General features: G+C 43.7%; 2 protein-coding genes across 2 annotated transcripts in view; one reads left to right on the top strand and one right to left on the bottom strand.

The window, feature by feature from the left end:
* Window positions 1-18,241, top strand: part of FRMD7 (FERM domain containing 7) — a 39,703-nt gene extending 21,462 nt beyond the window's left edge. Inside the window, exons 6-13 of the mRNA XM_044682690.1 lie at window positions 2,960-3,057; window positions 7,508-7,622; window positions 9,043-9,190; window positions 12,830-12,925; window positions 14,084-14,247; window positions 15,230-15,298; window positions 15,390-15,465; window positions 16,363-18,241. Coding sequence (XP_044538625.1) covers window positions 2,960-3,057; window positions 7,508-7,622; window positions 9,043-9,190; window positions 12,830-12,925; window positions 14,084-14,247; window positions 15,230-15,298; window positions 15,390-15,465; window positions 16,363-17,415 — 1,819 coding nt within the window. The 3' untranslated portion in view covers window positions 17,416-18,241. The remainder of the gene's footprint in view (window positions 1-2,959; window positions 3,058-7,507; window positions 7,623-9,042; window positions 9,191-12,829; window positions 12,926-14,083; window positions 14,248-15,229; window positions 15,299-15,389; window positions 15,466-16,362) is intronic.
* Window positions 18,242-18,337: 96 nt separating this feature from the next.
* STK26 (serine/threonine kinase 26) overlaps window positions 18,338-22,635 on the bottom strand; it is a 137,526-nt gene continuing 133,228 nt past the window's right edge. The window contains exons 9-13 of the mRNA XM_044682689.1: window positions 22,487-22,635; window positions 21,417-21,510; window positions 21,020-21,088; window positions 20,802-20,938; window positions 18,338-19,884 (exon numbers count right to left, since the gene is read on the bottom strand). Coding sequence (XP_044538624.1) covers window positions 19,860-19,884; window positions 20,802-20,938; window positions 21,020-21,088; window positions 21,417-21,510; window positions 22,487-22,635 — 474 coding nt within the window. The 3' untranslated portion in view covers window positions 18,338-19,859. The remainder of the gene's footprint in view (window positions 19,885-20,801; window positions 20,939-21,019; window positions 21,089-21,416; window positions 21,511-22,486) is intronic.

The raw sequence follows: 22,635 nt of genomic DNA, 5'->3' as shown, positions 1-22,635 counted from the left end.
GGACGGTTCATTTCTCAGCTAAACTTACATTTCCTCTCTTATGCTGCAAGCTGATTTTGGTGGGCACTCAAAGCAGTAGATGTTTATAGGTACCAGGGACAATAACAAGTGGGAGAGAAAGCAGTTGATGACAAATGGCTACCAGTGAGCTAGACTTGTGTCATAAACATTTCTGCTTCCTGCCAAATCTTTCCTCCAATAATGCCAACATCAGTAGACCCTAAAGTCTTAGCTCCTACCAATATTGTCTTATTTCTAGGGTTCCTTAAGACATAGAACACTGTGATGTCCTTTCCTCACAAGAGCCATGGGAGGGCAGGTGGTGAAATTATCATTATCCCTATTTTACAATCGAGGAAACAGGCCCAAAGAGGGGAGTGGCCCTGCCAGAGATCATTACTAGGAGTCAGTAGCAGAGAGGAGACTAGAACCCAGGGTGTATGATCCTAAGTCTGCAGTGCTGAGAATCTGCTCTCTGCCCCCTAGCTCCATACAGTCAGAATACCTGCATCACTGCACTTTCACTTCAAAAGATGAGACTTCTTTTCTGGAAAAGTTCTTTAGAAACCATTTTCCTGTAGACCTTTCACTGTTCTTTCCTCCCTGGACCCAGCTTCAAATCCTCTGATCATGGCACTTCTGCCACGATTCCACAAGTGTGCTAATGTCTAGATGTGTTTTGGAGAGCCTAAAGGACAGATGAGAAAACTGAGGTCCAGGGAAGGGAAGTGTCTTGGCAAAAGTCACAGCCAAAAAGTGTCTTTGGGGGAGAAGGGCATGCTGCAATCAAACTCCAGTCTGCTGATACCGACCAAGTCTCCCATTCTGGCCATTATACCTAATGAGTCCAAAACAAACCTCAAAGAGAATGAATGGATCTGAATCTTGACTTTGGACAATGGGAGGAAGGATTCACTAGGCCTGAGATTCTGAATCTTTTTCATTTCATAGATCTAGGTAGAACAGTGAAGCACATGGGACCCCTCCTTAGCACAATTTTTGCAAATACATAAAACAAAATACTTAGGATCTTAAAGGAAGCTAAATCAACAAGCATTTATTGTGTCTGCTAGGTGCCAGGCCCTGGACCAAGTGAGGGCAAGAGACTGGCCCTGCTCTCGAGGTGCTTATAGTCTAAAGGAGGACACGACATACAAACAGCTAGGTGTAGACAAACCAGAGAGGAGAAATTGGGAGAGAATCTCAGAGGGAAGGCACTAAGATTGGGGACAACTGACTGGGACAGGCTTCATGCAGAAAGTGGGACATAAAAGAGACCAGGGAAACCAAGAGGATGAGGTTGGAAGAGGGTTCCAGGCATGGAGGACAGCTGAGGAAGATGCCCACAACTGGGAGATGAAGTCTTGTTCAAATAACAGCCAGGAGGTCAGTATCACTTGATTGAAGATTACTTGTCTGGGAGTAAGGTTTAGGAAGACTAGAATTGTAGAAGGAGCTTGGGTGGTGAAGGGCTTTGAATGCCAGACAGAACATTTTGTGGTTTGCTTCTGGAGGTAATAGGGAGCTACTGGAATTTATTGAGTAAGGGGGTGACATGTTTAGACCTGTTCTTTAGGAAGATCTCTGGAATGGGAAGAGCCTTGAGGTAGGAGGCCCACCAGTAGGCTATTTCCGATAGTCCAGGCTGGAGGTGCTGAGGGCCTGTATGAGGAGCGGTGGCAGTGTCAGAGGAGGGAAGGGGATATAAAAGTGAAGTCCTTGATTTCAGGCCTTGACTGGTAATAGCTTGAATATGGGGAGTGAGAGATAGTAGTGAGGAATGCATGACCCTGACACTAATGTTAACATACAGTTATCAAAATATTTTTGGAAACAAGTTGATGACCCCAGGTTAAGAAAGCTCATGATGGCATGGGCTAAAAAGAATGAGGAGCAAAGGTCATCCATTTGGCCATGTGTCAGCTAACTATTGGACATGCTTTGGCCTCTGAGTAAGAGGTGTGTTCCTCTTACAGACCCTCTTCTCAGATATCCACGTTTCCATATAGCCTGCTTTCTTGCAGGGAATATGGCTGTGCTGATAGGCACAGGCAGTGGAGGCTCATTGTGTTACCTTGATGGGGGTGATTTGTGGATTTTGCTTGCAATTTCATCAATACAAGGAGCTACCAATGTGGATGGACAGTTGCCCTATAACTCGTAGTCCAGGCCTTCATCTTTTTTGTGTCATGGACCCATCAGAAGTCTGGTGAAACCTGTGAAGCCCCTCTTAGGAGAAGGGTTTTAAGTGCATCCAACACAGGCATTGAAAGTCAGTTCTCAAACACATTCTGGGAGCCCCGCGTAAGAACTCTTGTCTTAGAGGGTTGCCTGACTTGGCCAGTTCACAAAGGCAGCATGTGCTAGAGACTGGTCTTGAACTCGGGACTTTTCCTACCTTTGAGGCCAGGTCTTTCTCTCTGCCTATACCACCTGTGAATGGGGCATCCTGGGAAGCTCACTGCAGTTGTGTTTAGAAGACTCAGAGTCAAGCCTCTGCTCTTCCACTTATTGACTAGGTGACCTTGGCCAAAAAAAACCTTTTTCTCTCTGAGCCTGAGTTTATTCAGGTGTAAAATGGGGTTAATAAAAACTGGTGCTTCCTCCCTCCCTCCCAGGACTATTGGTAAGGAGAGTGCTGGACAGATCTCTAAACAGTATAGAAATGGGAGTTGTTAAAGTAAAACTAACAGAACATTGAATCTGCTGGGCTGTGACCTTCCCTACAGCCATTCCTCAGCACTGTAAGGGACTGACTCCCATGTTGTAACTGAGGTAGCTGAATCTCAGAGAGGGGAAGTGATTTGTCTAGTGTCACACAGGTAGTAACAGACTTGGGCCTTGAACCCAGGGCCATAACTGTGTTTGCTCTTACATCAGCTTGAATCTCATTCTCGATCTTGCTTTTTCCAGGGACCTTGCCTGCTAATTGTACTGGGGCCTGCTTTCTATCACACAGGTATCTCTTTGCCCTTCAAATCAAGAAGGATTTAGCTCAAGGAAGGCTACCCTGTAGTGACAACTGCACAGCCTTGCTGGTATCTCACATTTTACAATGTAAGTACAAATGGGGAGAACACATTCAGCTGGAGCAGGGAGCTGGGGTCACGTCAGTTGATAGGCCAGCAACCATTTCTTGAATTCCTGCTGCTTTCAAGTGACTGAGCCCACTGCAGGTTGTAGGAGGAGACAGATTGTGATTCAAACAGCATCTCTTGAGCCAAGACATGGTAGACCTAATAGGGGAGCCAAAGCAGCTAAATTTTAACTAGACTGCGTACAGAGAATCGCAGACTCTGAGTTGGAAGGGACCTCCTTGACAGCATCTCGGAGAAGGAACTATTTGACTTCCGGAGGGATGAGCCGCAGTGATGAGGAGCTCACTATCTGAGTCTAGGCGGCACACTTCCCATTAAGCAGTGTTTCTGCTCTCTGCCTGTGGCTGCCCTTCATTGTGGAGGTGAACCCAGGTTCTCAAAGACTTGGCCATCCAAGTGTAAACTTCTCTGACAGGACTTTCTGAGCCAGAAAGGCTTTGCATGTGGGCCTTCCAAACAACTGTAGGGTATTTGTTTAATTTTTTTAGCCCAGCTAAGTTCAGAGAGGCATCTCACAGTTCGCCATATGAATATTTTGGCCATAGCAGGTATCTTCCAAACTCTCTGATGATAGCTAGGAGCTGGTGCTAACATAGATTGCACTTTAAGGTTTATCAGGCACTTTCCACAAATTATCTCTTGTGAATCTCACAACAACCTTGGGAGGTAGGCGCTCTTATTGTACTCATTTTACAGAGGAGGAAACTGAGGCTCAGAGAGGTGAAATGATTTGCCCAGGGTCTCACACTTTTATCTAAGACAGAATTTGAACTCAAGTCTTCCTGACTCCCATTCCAGAGCTCTATTTTGATGAAATTATAGATTGTTTAAGTATAGGAACCATAGCTCTAAAGCTGGCAGGGCCCTCAAAGGCCATACAGCCCATTTTCCTCATTTTTGCAGAAGGGAAAACTGAGGCCCAGGGAGAGGAAGAGGTTTGCCCAAGGTCACATAGGCAGCAAGCTTCAGGGGTGAGATTTCAACCTGGGTCTTCTGACTCCAGGGCCAGTACTTTTCTTCCTGTACCACCTTTTTTCTTAGCCTCATAACTGTTAATAATAGGACTATGGTCAGAGCTAGAAGGGACCTTAGAGGTCATTTCATCCAGTCCCCTCATTTTACAGATGGGGAAACTGAGGCCCACAGAGAGAAAGAGATTTGCCAAGGCCTTACAGCTAGGAGATAGCAGTGGTCAGATATTTTCGGTAACTGGTCTTGTTTGTCTAAACCTTTCAGGGCTTGTTTGTCAGATCTGAATCACTCTGAGAAACAAAGCCACCTAAACTCCTTCATCTTATTTGCTTAAGCCAAACAGAATTGGATGGGAAGAGATAAATTGACTACAGACAGGCTGAGCAGCCAAAAGCTTTCAGCCCCGTCTTTTGGTTTGAGTTATCCCCTGCTCAACTGTGTTAGCCCAGATAATCCCAGCCTGACAGCACACACTTGTCCCCACAAAGAGGCTCAGGAGGCTCGCGTGATAAAGCATTCAATCATTTTCCAGTTTTTCTTTTCAAAGTTCAACCCTGACCCTTATAGGAGTTTGGAAGAAATGCTCCAAACTCCACTTCTTGAAGCAAAAAAAAAAAAAAGCAAGTCATCACCATTCAAGTTGACATTGCTATATCATTTCTGCGTTAGCTTGTTGAAGCCTCATGGGTTTTGTCATTTCATCAGTGTCAGGGCCTCCCAGTGGGGAACCTATTAACAACTTTTCTATAATTTACAGTTCCATGGAGGCACCAAGAATTTTTTTTTTTTAATAACCCTTACCCTTCTGTCTTAGGATCAATACTGTGTATTGGTTCCAAGGCTGAAGAGCAGTAAGGGCTGGGCAGTGGGGGTTAAATGACTTGCCCAGGGTCACACAGCTAGGAAGTGTATTGAGGCCAGATTTGAACCCAGGACCTCCTGTCTTCAGGTCTCCATCCACTGAGTCACCTAGGCACCAAGAGGTTTAATGATTTGCCCAAGGTCACATAGATAGCTAGACCTTGGTAGAGACAGATCTTGAATAGTGGGTGGTTTTTCCTGGTGGCAGTGCCAGCCTTCTGAGAATAATAATATCCCATAACTTATAGGTTTGTCAGGAGATTCAAATGAGATAACATAGAGAAAGCTTTTTACAAATTTTAAAGACTTTTAGAAATGTGAGCTATTATCAGTAGCCTAATTCCAGATCCCTTCTTGGAAAATACCTCCTCATATCCCCCTTTCCTGGTCTTCTTTTAAGGCTGTACTTGACCACTGCTTCCTCCTTACATGAAGTCCTCCCCAAACTCTTCATTAGTTAGGGCTCTCTGCATTTTTAAGTTTTTGTCTGCATCACAGCTTTGCTCCTGCGCTCTAGAATGGATTGTGAAATTTTCAGTGTGAGCATTTACACCTTGGAAACTTGTAATTGCTGAAAGTTGGGGCTTGATTTATTGTTTCTAGTTGTAAGAAAGTGATGGAGACCATGTAATCATGCAAATTAAACTTCAGAGTATGTCACTGGTATATTTTCTTTCCCCAGAGAACCAGTGGTTACGGTTACAAGCACAGCCCTTGTTGTATTATAGTTATCTGTATCCATGTTGGGTCCCCTCCCCTCCCGTTACATTCTAAGTTACTTGTGGGCAGAAACTCTGCTAGTTTTGATCTTCGTGTCTCCAGTTCTTTCTACATGGCAGGCACTTAATAAATATTTGTTGAACTCAATAGAAACCCCCTTTTACAGTAAAGAAAACTAAAGCCTCGATAAAGAAGCTAGAACCTAGATTAGAATCTTATACTTACAGAAATGAAAGCTGGAAGACACACACACACACACATACATACACATGTATGTATGCAAACACATGCGCTGCTAACTATTTGTCTGAATTTGGGCAAGTTACTTGTCTGCAGAGAGCCTCAATTTCTTTACCTGTAAAGTCAGGGATTTGGCACAGATGGTCTCTTTGGTCCCTTTGAGCTCTAAGTCTGTGCTCTTTAAGATTTCCCATTAGTATGGAAGTCCTTGTTCTCTTTTTTCCATTAGAAGGAGAATTCATAACTCAGCTGCTCTGTCAGGGAGCAGAGGATCAAATTAGAACATTGGAACAGAAAGGAAGAATTTTTTAGAAAAAAGAATTAGAAAAATGCAGATTTAAGCACCTCTGAGGTTCAGCCTCAAACCCATCGTACTGGCAAAGATGGCCAAAAAGGAAAATGACAAAGTTAGAGGAATCATGGGAAATTGGGCATGTTCTTGCACTATTGGTGGAGCTGAGGATGATCCAGCCATTTTGGAAAGCAATTTGGAATTGTGCATGTCCTTCGATTTAGAGATACCACTACTGGACTTGTATTCTGAAGAGGTCAAAGAAAGAACCAGGCACACAACACAGTAGGTACTTAAGAAATCTATATTGATTGATCAGCTCTTTGTTGTGGTGGTAAAAAAGTAGAAGCTGAGGCGCAATGCCCATGAACTGGGTTACATGAATGAAATGGAATACTATTTATTATCCTATAAGAAATGATGAAGGGGTTGGTTTCAGAGAAACCTAGGAAAAATCATATACACCAATGAAGACTGAAGTGAGCAGGAGAATAACTTATGCAAAGACAAAAACCACTTTGAAATGGCAGTGTCCAGCCATGATTCCAGAGGACTTATGATGAAACATGACAGAGAGGCAATGGACTCAGGGTATGGAATGAGGCAGAGATTTTTTTAGACATGGCCAATGAGAGAGTTTGTTTTACTTGACTTCATATTTATTACAGAGTTTTGTTTTTATTTTTTATTTTTCATGGAGTGAGGGGTGGCAGCGGCAGGGAGAAAAAATAGATTGATGTTATATGAAAAAAGTTAAAATAAAAATGAGTTTTAAAAAATTCTATCTGCCCCCCCCCCCAATTTGGGCCAAAATGGGACACAGTCCTCCAGGTACAATCTGATCAGGACACAGGCTAGCAGGACCATCACTTCCCTAGCTGCAAATGCTGTCATTCTTAATGTAGGCCAAGACTTTTTTGGCCTGGACTTTTTTGGCTGTCATGTCACCCTATGGGAAGGAGGTGGAGATGAAGAGGCGGGCGGGTTCAAAGTGGGGAGAAGAGAGGCGGGAGGAGGCAGAAGAGAAGCATGAGCATCTGACAGGAGCAGTAATCCTCAAATAACAAGGTTCCACTGAACCGCTGACATCTCAAGGGCTGGATTGTATTAATAGGAGATGGGTTTTCTGAGACCAGGCTCCTGTGGTGGCAGAATTGATCTGTAGCAAGGATGCCAGGGATGCCACTCACTGCCTTTGCCCTTGGTTAGCAGCAGACTGACTGAAGCAACCTCCCGAGGGCTCTTCTAAGGAAAGGAAATGGCCCAAGTTATCAACTGGGTCATGGCTTTCTCTTTCTTGTTCTCCCTTTTGCTCCCACTGTAGCAGAGCTGGGTGACTTTCATGAAGAAACAGACAGGAAGCATCTGGAACAAAACCACTACTTACCTAACCAGGGCGGCTTAGACAGCAAGATCCTGCACTTTCATCAAAGGCACATGTGAGTACTTTAATTAGTGCCTGCCTTCATCAGCCCCAAACTAACGGCTCGGCCTGAAACAGTCTCTGAAAATAAAGCTGGAAAGGAGCAGCTCAGGGATATGATATGAACATAATAAAGGCAGCTGGTATTTCTGGAGCACTTTCTTTGGTTACAAAGCGCTTTACAGATACTATCTCATTTGCTAACAAGCCTGTAAATTAGGCAGTGAGAGTATCATTGTCACATCCCAGCTTGATCAATTACCATATGCCATTGGATGAGACTCTTTATCTCTGTGGTCCTCAGTTATGAGCATTAGACTAGATCAGAGGTGTCAAACACAATGCCCTCTGTGGCCCATTGCACTCCCAAATGTGACCCAAGCCAGAATCATGGAATTAGAAAATATTTAACAAAACAAATTAAAAAAACAAACCACACAAATATTATTACATTTTAAAACTAAATCAGGGCTCCCATAGGTTTAGTGTCCCATTCCTATTTGAGTTGGACCCTACTGGCTTAGATGATTTCCTAACCTCTGATCCATGTAGACCGAAGTGACCTGTAAGGTCTCATAACCCTCTGAACTCCATTTCAGAGGAAGGCAGTGATTTAGGAGAGGCAGCAAGGTGGCACTGCAGTGAATAGAGTGCCAGGCCTGGAGTCAGAAAGACTTATCTTCTTCCTAAGTTCCAACTGGGCCTCGGATGTTTATTAGCTGTGTGACCCAGGACAAGCCAGTTAACTCTGCCTCAATTTCTTCATTTATAAAATGAAGGAAATGGCAAACCACCTGAGTATCTTTGCCAAGAAAACCCCAAATGAGGTCATGAAGAGTTGGACACAATAACATGACCGAACAACAAGAAGTGATATAGTCTAGAGTGAATCTTTTCGTCCTTCCTCGTCCCCATATAGACTGTCTGGAGAGACCTTAGATGTCATAGGGTCTAGTTCCCCCATTTTATATATAAGGAAACCGAAGCCTAGAGAGAAGTGGCATTCAAGGCCTTAAATCTAGTAAATGTCTTGGCAAGCCTGGAACTTGCCCAAGTTCACATAGCAAATGGCATTGATCTTTTACAAAGCCTCTTCCTCCCAACTTGCCCATGTTGGGCAAGTATTAATTCATAGGCTTGAAAGCTGAGGACCAGAAAGGGCAAGGAGCTAGCTCAAGGTCACACAGCTAATCCACATCAGAGATGAGACTGCAGTTCAGGACCTTCTTATATCAGGCCCATTGATCTCTTTACAACATGATATAGATTCTCTGATAAATGGTAGGGGCAAACCTTGAACTCAGGTCTTTGGATTCCAAGTCCAGTTCCCTTCCAGCTGTATAGCACAAGGTATCTCTCAGAGTGAGGGAGAGAGGGAATGGGGAAGAGGTCCTTCTAGCAGAGTTGTGAGGATCGTCCTTCTCTTTCCCTTGCAGTGGTAAGAGCCCCGCAGAATCAGATATTCAACTCCTGGATGTAGCAAGGAAGCTTGAGATGTATGGGATCAGGCCTCATCCTGCCAGTGATGGAGAAGGGACTCAGATTCATTTGGCTGTTGCCCACATGGGAGTGCTGGTATTACGGGTAAAGATCTCTTCCTCCTACCTTGCCCCCGCATAGACTTTTGGAACTGTTAGAGACATTAGAGCATGTCTAGTCTTAGAAGATCACAGGTTTTCAGGGCTAGAACAGACATTAGAGATCATCTGCTAATCCAACCCTTTATTTTACAGATGAGGAAAGAGGTCCAGAGAGGGAGAGAGACTTCTCCAGGGATGATATGACACGTATTTGAACTCACTCCAAAGTCGAGGGCTCTTTCTACCATTCCATACTACTTCTTGAATCTCCCTGTTTTACATATGAGGAAACTAAGGCTCAGAGAATGACTTGCCTAAGGTCCCCTAGTTAATAGCAAAGTCAGATCACATCTGGAGTGTTGGGTTCAATTCTAGGCAATCTCATTTAAGGACCAGAGGGTAACTAAGATGGCAAAGGGCCTTGATTCCATGACATGAAGATCAGTTGAGGGACACACTTATCATGGAGAAGGGAAGGCTCAAGTGGGCCATGAGCTGTATTCAAGTTGTGTGAAGGAAGTGCTAGACTTGTCCTGTTCGGCCTCAGAGAGAAGAAACTGAGGCAGTCAGTGGGAGGTGTAAAGAGACAGGTTTAGGCCAGCAATGAGATCTATTTCAAAGTGGGATGGACTGCCATGAGAGGTGGAGGGTTCCTATTCCTTGGAAGTAGACTGGATGCCCACTTGTCAAGTGTGTTAGATTAGAGTCTTTTCCTGGTTAAGTTGGACTAGAGGGCCACTGAAGTTGCTTCCCATTCTGTGATTCTGTGTATATGAACATCCATGCTTACTCCAGACAAAGCTCAGTATGTTTTCTATTATATCCCAGCTGCTTCAGATGAACTATGGGTTCATGCTAGCAGGTGATCTTCTGACCAAGGATTCTCTTCCTCCTGGAATATTTTCAAGCAGAATGGCATGGAGGAAAGAACACTGGATTTGGAATCAGAAAAGATTCGGGTTCAGATCTCACCTCTAACACCAGCCATGTGATTTGGGGCAAATTACTTCAACTCTTCGAACCTCATTTGTTAAATGGCGATAATAATTCTTGGGTTGCCCACCTCATGGGGGTGTTGTGAGGAATGCTCTTGGTAAAATTAAAGAGCTATGGGAGCCATTATTATTGATTTTTCTGTCTTGTTCTGGAGAAGCTCAAAACATCTTCCTCTTTAACTTAAGTCACAGGCCTTGCTTTTTGGGAATCTTTCCATGATCAATCAAGCCATTCTCTGCCTTTTTAAAATAGAGCAGTGATTCCCAAAGCGGGCGCCAACGCCCCCTGGTGGGTGCTGCAACGATCCAGGGGGGCAGTGAATAACTAAAAGGGGGCAGTGATAGTATGTGACAGGGGCCGCTAAGTAACATTTTTTCTGGAAAGGGGGCGGTAGGCCAAGAAAGTTTGGGAACCACTGAAATAAAGTATTCTGAATTGGTGTGATTGCAGGTCATGATCTACCTACCTTGACCTCTCATCAGACATAAAATTCAGGGCAACCTACAGTCAGGTTTATTTTTCAGCATATGGTTTGATTTTACTTTCCAAAAAAATCTCTTTCTCTGTCTCTCTTTCTCTCTCCTCTTTTTCCTCTTTCCGAGAAAAGGATAGAGCAGGGGTTGGCAACCTTTTTGGCCGTGAGAGCCATAAACACCACATTTTTTAAAATGTAATTTCGTGAGAGCCACACAGTGCTCTCAGTGTGCACTCCTGTGATAGCACCTGAAAAAAAAAATGGACTTTATGGCTCCTGCAGAGAGAGCCATACGTTGCCGATCCCTGGGCTAGAGGAAGGGATCTTGTGTTCCAACCAGTGTAATAATTTAAACTTTTCTTGATGACTCAAGGTCATCATTATGAAAATCAGTTATTGTACTGGGCAGGAAACAATTCTGCCTCTTTCCTACCTTTCTATCTCCAAATCTATCTGTCCATCTAGGGAGGGGAAAAAAAGCAGTCTGTTCCACACAAACATTTATTAATGTCCACTACATACAGAGCTCTGATATGGAGGAAGTGACAGGGACAAAGGAATAATATAGACAAAGTACTCTAGAGAAAATGGAGATGAGAGATAGCCTTAAGCTGGGAGGTTTAGGGTAGGATACCCAGAGGAGACCAAACATGTCGGACTTAGGCAAATGTACGAAGGCAGGAGCTAAGATGCTGAGCTTGGGGAACAAGAAGTAGACCAATTCAGGCGAAGCTTCCTTTGTGTGAAATAAGTTTGGAGACGTAGGTTAGAGTAGTCAGTTTGTGGTAGACCTTACCTCACTCTGTCCACAAGGCAAAAATATGGTCCTTGCTCTCGGGGAGCTTATATTCTAATGGAGACAGCATGCAGATAACCATATTCATACAAGTTGTAGACAGTTTAAATGGAAGGTCATCTCAAAGGGAGGATGTAACAAATGGGGGAAGGAGGCAAGAAGGTGGGATTTTACCCGTCTTAAGAAAGCCAGAGAAGCCAGGAGGCACAGGTTTTAGAGGATACCTATTCCCAGCATAAGACATATTTCCTGACTGGATCATAGAGTATGTAGAGGAGAGAGAAGTATAAAAAGATCAGAAAGGTAGTGAGGGACCAAATTAAGAAAGCCAGACTGAATTTGGTTTTGATACTAGAGGTAACTCTTAGCATGGAAAGGTTGTGAACACTTTGGCTGATACATTCTAATCACAGAAATCTCAAAGAAGGGGTGGCCATGTGATAATTCTAGAGGGTGAGTTTGGAGGTAAGTGGTGGGGCGCAGTGTGCAACAGGAGAGAGCCAGTGAAGGCCAGGGAGAAAGGAAAAGGTAGAAAGTGAATTTGTTCACTTTGGAGCTGATGTTCTAGAGCACAGCACAGAAATCTGAGTGGAACGTTCAAGATCAGGTGGGGTCAAGGAGATAGAAATAAAAAGAATGGGAAGTGTGGGCTGGGGAACAGGAATTGTATGACAGCCGGGGGTTCTGAATCACAGGAATGGGGTTAGTAGGAAGGGATAGAAGTATGTTAACTCCTGAGGAATGAGTCCAGGCTAGACTGGAAATTTCTGGAAAGAAGTCATTAGAGAGAGGCATGTGATTCAAGACCCCTGGTGGAGGTCCAACCTCATAGCAGGTGGTGAGGTAGCGTCCTCTGAGGCTCAGGAGCAGACAAAGGTAAGGGCCGGGAAGAGGCCAGGAGCCAGCTATTCCAGTTGAATCTAGGAGTGCCCTCTAGAGCACTGGAGAAGGCCCTGGGGTAAAGAGAACAGATTCCCGGCTGATGCTGGGAGGTGGCTAGAAAGTCTCTAGCCAAGGAGCTCATAATTTGATCCTTTGAGGCAATAGTGATTGCTGAAAGCTTTTGAGAAGGTGAGTAGAATCAAAGCTGTGCCTTAGGAAGAGGATTTGGGCAGATGAATGAAGAAGCAGCCCGCCAGCAAATATCAAGTGCCTTCTATATGCTAGGAATAAAGTGCACTTAAGGAAGAAAGCGGCCCTTTTCTACAGGAACTTCCATCCTAATGAGGTAGTAGGACAAGTACATACCTCATTAAGATGGAAGTTCCTAGGAAGCATAGGCAGAGGCCAGGTCAGAGCTTGCTGCATGAGAATCATCTGCCTATGGCTGGCTGTGCTGACACATAGCTACAGGTCTTCGATATATTCCATTCTAGGGAACCACGAAGATCAATACTTTCAACTGGGCTAAAATCCGTAAGCTGAGTTTTAAGAGAAAGCATTTTCTTATCAAACTCCACGCAAACATTTCGGTGAGTGGCTTCTGCTCACTTGGGGCAGGGTGCCTTTGTTGTTGTTGTTGTTGTCGTTGTTGTTGTTTTTAAACCCTTACCTTCCGTCTTCATCACTGTGTATTGGTTCCAAGGGCTAGGCAATTAGGGGTAAGTGATTTGTCCAGGGTCACACAACTAGGAAGTATGTGAGACCAGATTTGAACCCAGGACCTCCTGTCTCTAGGCCTGGCTCTCAATTCACTGAGCCACCCAGCTGTCCCCCCACCTCCCAATATGCTTTTGCAAACACCCAGGGCATGTTTTTTGGAATCCCCTGCCCCTTGCTTTTGACTTCTAAGGCATAATGAGCCTGTGAATGCAAAATCTCTTGGTCAGACCCAAAGCTTTAGTGGTGGTTTTCCTGTGGGGAAATTCCAAAGCAGGTGGGTCCACATTCCATTGTGTTCATCTAAGGAAATACCAGCAGCTTCCATTTTAGTAAACTTTAGCAAGTGCTTCCCTCAAAAAAAGTCTCAGAGGCAGCCAGTGAAGTTGCAGATGGCCCAGGGGTTGCATGGACTCTGGGGAGGCCTGGGGGAGGGGATGGATCTGCTTCACAGCCATTCCTAGATGCTACCACCCCCAGGGAGCCTCGCCTTGCCCTGTGGTTGCTGTCTGCTTGGCTTCACTGTTTCATCTTCTAGTGTATGCAACATTCCCCACCCAGAGTCCCCTACTTGTCCAAAGAAAAGAGTGAGGGGGACTTCGGAATCTTTATTCTATCTTGAGCTTTTATATATAACCTGAAACAGTAACATTGGATGAGGCACGAGCGTTCAACACAAGGCCACCCAGGCAGTGAATGACATTCTTTTATTCTCAGCAAGTGCCCAGTGCCCTAGAATCCTACTGGGATGAATTCCTTCGTTTGCATGGAACTTTCTAGTTTACAAATCTACAAATCATCATTTGATCCTCACAACTCTGAGAGACTTCGGAAATGTTGGAGTCAGAAAGGACCTTGGAGCCCTCATGGGTGCAGATTACAAACCAGGTCTCCTCATTCTGGGCCCAGGGCACATGCTGCTGACCCAGAAAGGCCACAGTCCAGCAGTTGGACATGCCCACTTTACAGAGAAAGAAACTAAGGGGGAATACTCAAGGACTCTGAAGCAATGTCTTCTCTGAATCATGCAGGTGTTGTACAAGGACACCTTGGAGTTTACCATGGCCAGCAGGGATGCATGCAAAGCCTTCTGGAAGACATGTGTCGAATACCATGCCTTTTTTAGACTCTCAGAAGAACCTAAATCAAAGCCCAAAACACTCTTCTGCAGTAAGGGTTCAAGTTTCCGCTATAGGTAATGTTTTTTAAACTTTATTTTGGAGAAAGATAAAGCCAAACCTGTTTTTAGTTACTAAGAACAAAACAGGGGACTATGTTCTAGAAGCAGAATAAACCTCTAAAGTCAATTTCAGTAACTTGGGGTTGGTTACGCACTCATATGTGGGCTGCTTTGCCGGGTTTCCCTTTGGTTCACTTAGAGACGATATATTCGCTGGGCCTTCGTGATGGCTGGGGCATAAAAGTCAGGTCAGCTGCTAGCGCTTTCAAGGGTATAGACATTTTTGTATATTGTGCCTTTGGGATCTAGGAAAAGCAGAGGCCACCCCAATTCCAGCCGCTTCCTTTTAGGTGACGGCAATGAATCAGTTTGCTCAAGATCCTGTGGGCTTGGATGATCACAGACTCAAACCCAGGTCCTCTCAGATGAGCTCTTTGCACGAATTCACTGCCTCCCAACCATATTGCAGCACATTTCTTCACCATCCCCCTCCCCAGACTGTATGAAACCTGAATGTGGCCTGCCTTCCAGTAGGCTCTTTCAGTGGCTACTTAAAATTTGAGGGGTGTGATCTGGACCTCAAACCATTAAGGTAACTATTTTCTTAATGATTCCACGTGTTTGAGGGCTAGAGTTTAGGGCTAGAGACTTGACCTGTCATGCTCCTGTTCTGCAGGTTAGTTTCTTTGCCTCAAGTACCTTCTGGCTCTGGAGTTTGCCATTTCTTATGAGCCATTCCATTCCCTAGCTCCATGCTTGTCTCTTTGTTGGGGAATTTACTCCCTTCTCGGCTCTGCATCCAAATGCCTAGCTCTCCATTCTAGGCCTCCCCCCCCCCCCCCAATACTTTACTTTCTATTTTATGTTTGCATTTTCCCTTCAATAGCGAACAGTGAGCAGAGTCCCTAATGCTTAATTGATAACAAAAAAACTAAAGTAGTCGTGAATAAAAATGGTTGTTTAAAAAATTAATACAAACTTACCTTCACTTTGTTAGTGGAAGAACCCAAAGGCAACTTTTGGAATATGGGAAAAAGGGCAGGCTCAAGAGTTTACCCTTTGAGAGGTAGGTGTGTGTGTGTGTACATGCAGAATTGAGATTTAGCTACATTTTTGAGGTCACGGGTTTCAGGGACTCTTCTGTTTTGGGATTTCAGGAAACATCACCCATCTCGATATCACGAACGACAGTGTAGGTCATCCCCAGACCTCCTCTCTGATGTGGCCAAGCAGGTAAAGTTTTTACTCATTTAAATAGCGAACTGCCATTTGCTACCATTTGAGCAGCTCACAGGAATCTATCTCCCAGCTTCTCTCAAGGAAGCTTAGATGCCTTCAAGGGCACACTTAGCTCTGGTGAACCTAGGAAACATTTAGAGAAGGGAACAGGGCAGTTTGGACAGATGAAGGAACCAACAAACAGCCGAGGTGGGTTGGCTCCTCTAGATATGCCCAAAGTGACTTGTCTCCAGAGTTAAAGGTTGACTGTTTTTCTGTGCAGAATTTTCAGGTCTGCTGGGAATAAAAGGTCTTGAAGCGTTTTTGTTTTATGGCTTTGAAACTCAATTTCAGAGAAGACATTTGCTGTTCCCTTGATACACAGGGATTTGCTTCAAGTTGAGTTTAGTGACATTTATTATCCTCCACTCCCCACCCCAAGATTTAGCAGCCTACATTCATTCATTATGTGGTCCATAAACTCATATATCTTCATGTAAGTCAAAGGTAGTTCTGCACAGACTAAGAGTTTGAGGGATGAAAGAGACCTTGGAGATAATCTAGTCCAATTCTCCCTCTCATCCTTAATTGCAAGGCAGATGAGAAAATTGAGGCCTAGACTAGAGGGAATGTGAATCACTCAAGGTCTCGGAGGCAGAGCTGGGCTTCAGCCAGGTCTCCTAACGGCCAAGCCAATGGGGATGTCGGAGAACAAACAGCTTCCGTGTCCCATTCCTGAGCTGGGCTTTCAGCTTGGTTTTTCTCTCTTTTGTACAAATGATTCAATATGCTAAACAAAATATGGGCTGCTGAGAGACTCCTAGCAGCTGGGCCTTTGTAAATGCCCACCCCTCTGGGAATTCTGCAGCACTCCAAGTTACCTTCTTGTCTTTTCTGCCCCCCTTCCCCAAGGTTGAAGATCTGCATCTAGTGTATGGCAGTGGGTGTTACCGCAATGTGAATGGAGTGCATGCATCAGAGCCCACACTAGACAGCCGGAGGAGGAATTCCACAGTAGAGGTGACATTCGCAGCTGAGTTCGAGCGCTCCAAACCGGAAGCAGATCCCACATTGCTGCATCAGTCTCAAAGCACCTCAGCTTTCCCTTTTATTTACACAAAACCCACCTTTGATACTGATCCTGAGCCTGATGACTTCTATAGGCACAGGAGCCCTCTCAACTCCTTCCAGACTAGCTCTAAGTTTGCCGAAGGTAAGACAGGCATGCCTTCTGGGAAAACAAAAGGGGCTTTCCCACTAAGGCAGCAGCTTACCTACACAGATCTACCTTACGTTCCTAGTGTCAGCCAGCAGGTTGACATTGCACCTCCACAAGTCTTTTTTTATGTGGACCAGCCACCCCAGGTGCCCAGGCGCTCTCCAGCCATGGCTGCTTTAGGGAAGGCAGCTAGCAGAAGCCCTCGAGATGCCAGAAGGGAGACTTTTCAGCATGACTTTCGGGAACTTAATGAAGCCCTAGCCAGGACTAGTGGAGAGGACCCTCCTGACATCGGTATGGAAGATGATGACAGAACTCTGGGAGATGCCTTTGGGTACAGGGTTCAAGAGCAAACTCCTAAACGGTCCCACAGCCATTCAGACATGAAAACTATCCGTTTTCCTTTTGGGTCAGAGTTCCAGCCCCTAGGGCCTTGCCCTGCTCTAAGTCGAAAAGCTGATTTCTTCACATATATGTTTGCTCAGCAGGAGTTTCCAGAGGTTTTGAGGAGTCACAGTGCAGCAGAACAATATCTAGGTAGTGAATCCAGTGATTCTGAATCAGAGATGCTTCACCCAGACTACTATGCTTTGTATGACAAGACAGCGAGATCCCCCATGGCCAGAATCCGTTTGTCTTCTGGTAGTCTCCAGCTAGATGAAGCTGACGAGGAGGTTTCTTTTAATATACCTGCTGCTGAATCGAGCAGAACTACCCTAAAACCACGCAGTTATTTTTTAGCTTGAGTGCTAGCCAGTTTTTTTTCTTTCTGGCAAAATATTTTCAACCCTCATCCTCCTCCTCACAAAGTGATTCCAGTCCCCACTGGAGAGATTTTTCCTTCCCCTCCAACCCCCCACCATGCAGTTGGTGGAAGAGGGAAGAAGAAAGTGATTTTGAAGTTAGCGGATGGGATAGTGGCCTGGCATCTGTATTATGATCTTTTTCACTAGAATTATTGCTATCAATGAAGTTTTATAGCGTATATGTTATTCTACATTCAGGACAATTATTGCCTGGCACCAGTGAGCAGTTAGTGTCTCGGAGAGGTAGGTGTTGACTTCAAGTGGTTGTATATTAGCAGCAGCACAAGTCTCTCCTGTCATGTAAGCCTCCCCCTTTGCTCCTTTCTCTTCTTCAACAGTCATAAAAGTGACTACTATAGAGTGTTTGTTCCCCCCACTTCTGATCTGCCAGTGAAGTTATCTCTTGGTTATTTGCCATTACTATAAGGTCACTGTGTGTTGATCACATTAATAAGTCAGATGCCTTGATCTTTCTGTTGTCATCTTTATTTCTCCATGCAAAGCTTTAGGGCTAATAAGCCCTGCCTGGTAAGAAGCGGGACTGTGCATGCTCCACCATTCAGAGTGGCTTCAGTTTTCCAGCCAGAGGAAACTCCAAGGAGAGAGACAGGTAACTGTTTCCCCACCACAAACATGAACAGTTTGAGTCATGGAAGTTTACAGAATTAAAATATTTATTTTTTTTTTAAACTTCCCCAACAGGGTGAACATACACTTTAAATAGTAAGACTTAACTACACTGATATAATGCACGTTACTATTTGAACTTTGTAAAGTTTCAGATAACTGTGTTTGTGACTTGTCACTTTTACAAAAATATTTTAATCCAGAACACTCTTGTTTTCAAAAATGACCTCCAGACTTTTGTAGATATAAATTGTAATTGAGTTTCAGTTACACAGCAGGTGAAAATTTCAACAGAACCATTTCTTTAACACAAAAACAAGGAATGAAAAGTAATTTTTTACACTGTAGGCACCATTGAAAAGAACTATCCTTGGGATACAGAAGAACACTACACTTTCTGACTCTCGATCTTATTTTGAAAAAGAACCCAATGGCCAGTTGAGTCCCCAGGTCACGTTTGCCTATGCCTTCACACCTTCCTCTTCCTCACATTTGGCAGATAGAAGATGCAGGTTCTTTACAATGACTTATGCAAAAACAAGACTGACTGTGCAGATTCAAATGATACAATAAACACAGAACCTTTATCAAAAATAAATGTACACCAACAATCCCACAAGTACTGAAATTCAGCATAATATACATACTGGATCCAGAAAGAAAATGGCATTAGCCATTTAGCAGTACCATAAATATAACAAAAAAGCAATTTTCTCATCTTACCTACTTTTTATAAAGGGAAAAATATTACTCTACTTCACTGTAGACTACTTTTAGGAAAGAATACCTCTAACTCGGTTATTTGCATACTACTGGAAATACATATTTAAAATACTCTTTCTGAAATGATGAACATTTTAAATGATGATGCTTATGGACAGAGAAGAAAACGAATATTTTTCACAAGACAACTTAACCCTCCCCCCTCCCCACATACACATAAATGCTGGTGTTATTTCTGCTCATACCTGCTGATGAGGTATTAGTCACGTGATGGTCAGCCTCTTCAAGCTCCCCCTAAACCCAAGCATTGCAAGTGTTTCAACAAGTTCGAACAGCCTACGTTGTGAACATTATTGCCAAAAAGCCTTCCCTAGCCTAACTGTATTGCTTTAAATTTCTAACCATGATGAGAAGACTGAAATATGACTTGAAAAAAGCCTGTTCTATAAAAGGCAATGTTGATGTTGCTACATAGATCAGCTGCAAACTATTTATTTAGCTAGATTGCTCTCAAATGCAGGGACTCATTGAGATGTTTGTCCTGATGCTTTAGACACTGGTTTTACACAGATATCACCTGTGATTTGGTTCTTGGGGTGGGGGGGGTTGGGAAGAGAAAGAAGACTTGGTTTGGAAACTTCTTGATGACAAACTGACAAAAGTTTCATTTCTGAGCGTTATGACAGATGTATCAGCAGTGTATGGTTAACCAAAGAGCAAAAACCATACTAGTAACTTGTGCATCTTTTAAAAAAAGAATGATGATGCCTAAAAACAAAGCCTGAGCTCCACAACTACCAGAATAAACATAGGTGAGACAATGGTATGAAAACTTCCTTACAAAATTATCTCCTGAAAATATAAAACCACAACATAGTTGAGTAGGTTCTTCCAAATCCTTTACCATCAGTATGTTGCAAAGATCCAAAAGGCACATGGGGGCTCATGAGCTAAGTAAGCACTGCCAAGCTTGAAGTCCTTTGGGTGGATTTCAATGGAGCTGGATGTAACTGAAGTCAACAATGGCAAGTTTCTTAGGATGAGTCATTAACGGAAAACCTATAAACACAAAAACTTAATCAATGGACGATTTAAAAAAAAAAATTCCGATATATTTTGAGCTGCTATAAACTTCTTTTAATCTGATGGGTGGCAGAAACCAATATTCAGGGAACTCTTCTTTGCAAATGAATACTGTGTATTGGCTCCAAGGCAAAAGAGTGGTAAGGGTAGGCAATGGGGGTCAAGTGACTTGCCCAGGGTCACACAGCTGGGAAGTGTCTGAGGTCAGATTTGACCCTAGGACCTCCCATCTCTAGGCGTGGCTCTCAATCCACTGAGCCACCCAGGTGCCCCCCACGATTTCTTGATAAAGTGGGGAAACTCACCCTCTGGAATTTCCAAAACTAAAAAAATAAAAGGTTTTTGTGAATTGCGGAAAGATAAGAAGTTGGGGACAGGGAAGAGATTTTTTAATTGCCTGTTGTGTCACCACCTTTTATGGAAAAAAATGTTTAAATGTTCCTCATTTGTCACCTACAGAATTACTGTAGCTATGAGGCAACTGCTTAGAGCTTTGTCCCCTCCCTTCCTGTATTATGAATGCACAGGGTAAGTTCACATTACCATTTCTATGGGAGGCAAGGCTATCTTGAGGCCAAATTACAGCAGTCTCAATATAGATTCATACCTCTTGGATTGGAGACAGTTAACAAATGTTTCTAAAATGCAAGCTAAAAAATCATTGTGTGGCAGGGGAGGAAATTGTGACTCTACATGTTAACAATGGCCAAATTTCACTTTTGGAATGGAAAGCCAAGGAAACTGAAGAAAAAGAAGACGGGAACTTCCAAGATACAGCTTCTCCAGAGGGACTCATTGAAGGCAAACTCCTCTCCTTTCTGGCCAGTGCACTGAGATATGGCAAAGGCTAGGAAGAGCACAACCAACATGAATGGATGACCAGGGAAACTTACTTTTGAAACTTCTCGATTAATTTCTTCACCATCTTATCTGTAATTCCAGGACAGGCGGTTTCTGCCACTGTCATGCTTTTCTCCAGCTCTTCAATTGCTTTTGTTCTGCTTGCATTGCTTGTGTCTTGCTCTTTCAACTAAATCAGAGACCAGTGATATTATCAGATTTAAAACTAGTCTTGAAAAGACAGAGCCAGAGATAATGGAACAGTACTCACTTCAGCAAATACTGGTGTGATTATTGTAGACAAACAGCTTAGTGTTTTGGCAAGTTCTTCTTCTTGTTCCTTTAATGTAAGCAAAACAGACCAGACAGAATTGTTTGTTTACAAACCAATCATGCCCCTATCCTGAAAGGACAGGGATTTGTTTTATTGCCACTTCCCTAAGCCCACCTGCCAGTAGCAGGAAGATTCTGACCACACCCACATTCCCACACATCTCCAGTGGGGCCTGTCAGTCTTGTTACTACTTTTCCTTTAGCCTGGAGCCTGAGCCTATAAGCAGAGCAAGGGTGACACATTCAAAAAATTGTGCTACTGAGTTGTCAGACAACTTGTGGTCACCTCAAAATAATCTCACATTCTGTAGAAAAGAACCTTTATGTGTACGTACTGTTCCATTCTGTAGTTTCTTGGCATCAGGCTTCTTCCGAACAGTAGTAAAACTCCATTCGGGATGAGAATTATTTTCCTTATTGCTGCTTTCCCTAAGAGAAAAAAGCCTCAGCAATTATTTTTCTTTGTCAATCAAGTTACTTTCTCCAGTTAATGGTCATGGAATTATGCTAGTGAGACAAGATAGCAGCTAGCATCCAGACAGTTCTGTCTCCCCCCCAAAGGACTTTGTGACTTTAGTCAGTGGGATTCTAAATCTTTGGGATCCTCTGAAAAAAACATCAATGGAATCAGAGTTAGATGAAGGAATTTCATGGGTTCTGTGGTCATGCTACCAAGGAAAAAGGTGGTTCTGGTACAAACTACACACTGACTGTTCTAAAAGTAATTTAGAAATTTAAAAAAAAAAAAGAATCCTGAATTGATCATTGCTGATTGAATGACGAGATTTACATGCAGAAAAAGTCTGCTTTGCAAAACTTAAGCCCACCATAAATGTCAAATAGGTAAACCCTAAATCAGTGGTTCCCAAACTTTTTTGGCCTACTGTCCCCTTTCCAGAAAAAAATATCACTTAGCCCCCTGGGAATTAATTTTAAAAATTTTAATAGCAATTAATAGGAAAGATAAATGCACCTGTGGCCATCACAGCCCCCCCCCCGGATCACTGCAGCATCCACCAGGGGGTGGTGGCACCCATTTTGGGAATCACTGCCCTATAGGAACAAAATGCAGGGAGTAAAAGGGGCGAGGGAATGACTAAGATGGAACGAGGCTCCTTTCAAAGGTCCCATTTAATGCAGAAAAGGACTCAAGTTCAGGTTCTTTAAGGTACCTTTTTAGGGGCTGATTTGGGATGATCCTTGTGACCTGGAGAGCTTCCTTTTCAAAATCAACCCCAACCCCATGGTTTGTTGCATAACAGAGACAAGGGGGCCATAAAGGGTTAAGAGCCCACAAGGAGAGATTCAGTTACATAGACAAATGGGCCAACTGTCAGTGTCCCACTGCATTTCTAGTCCCGAATCCCAGACAAGAATTGGTCAGACAGACTGCTGCTGTACTTACGAGTCCGAGCCGTCAGAGTCTGATTCGTCGTCGCTGTGTCCTTCCGCTTTCCACCTCTTGAACCGATCGATCAGTTCTGTCAGGTATGACGTCTTCTTGGCATTTTTAATAATGAATTTGTGCTTCAGCAGCTCTTTGGCTGTTGGACG

The sequence above is a fragment of the Gracilinanus agilis genome, chromosome X, assembly GCF_016433145.1.
Source record: "Gracilinanus agilis isolate LMUSP501 chromosome X, AgileGrace, whole genome shotgun sequence".
Lineage (NCBI taxonomy): Eukaryota > Metazoa > Chordata > Mammalia > Didelphimorphia > Didelphidae > Gracilinanus > Gracilinanus agilis.
The sequence above is the reverse complement of the archived record's forward strand: the minus strand, read 5'-3'. Positions and strand labels throughout refer to the sequence as shown.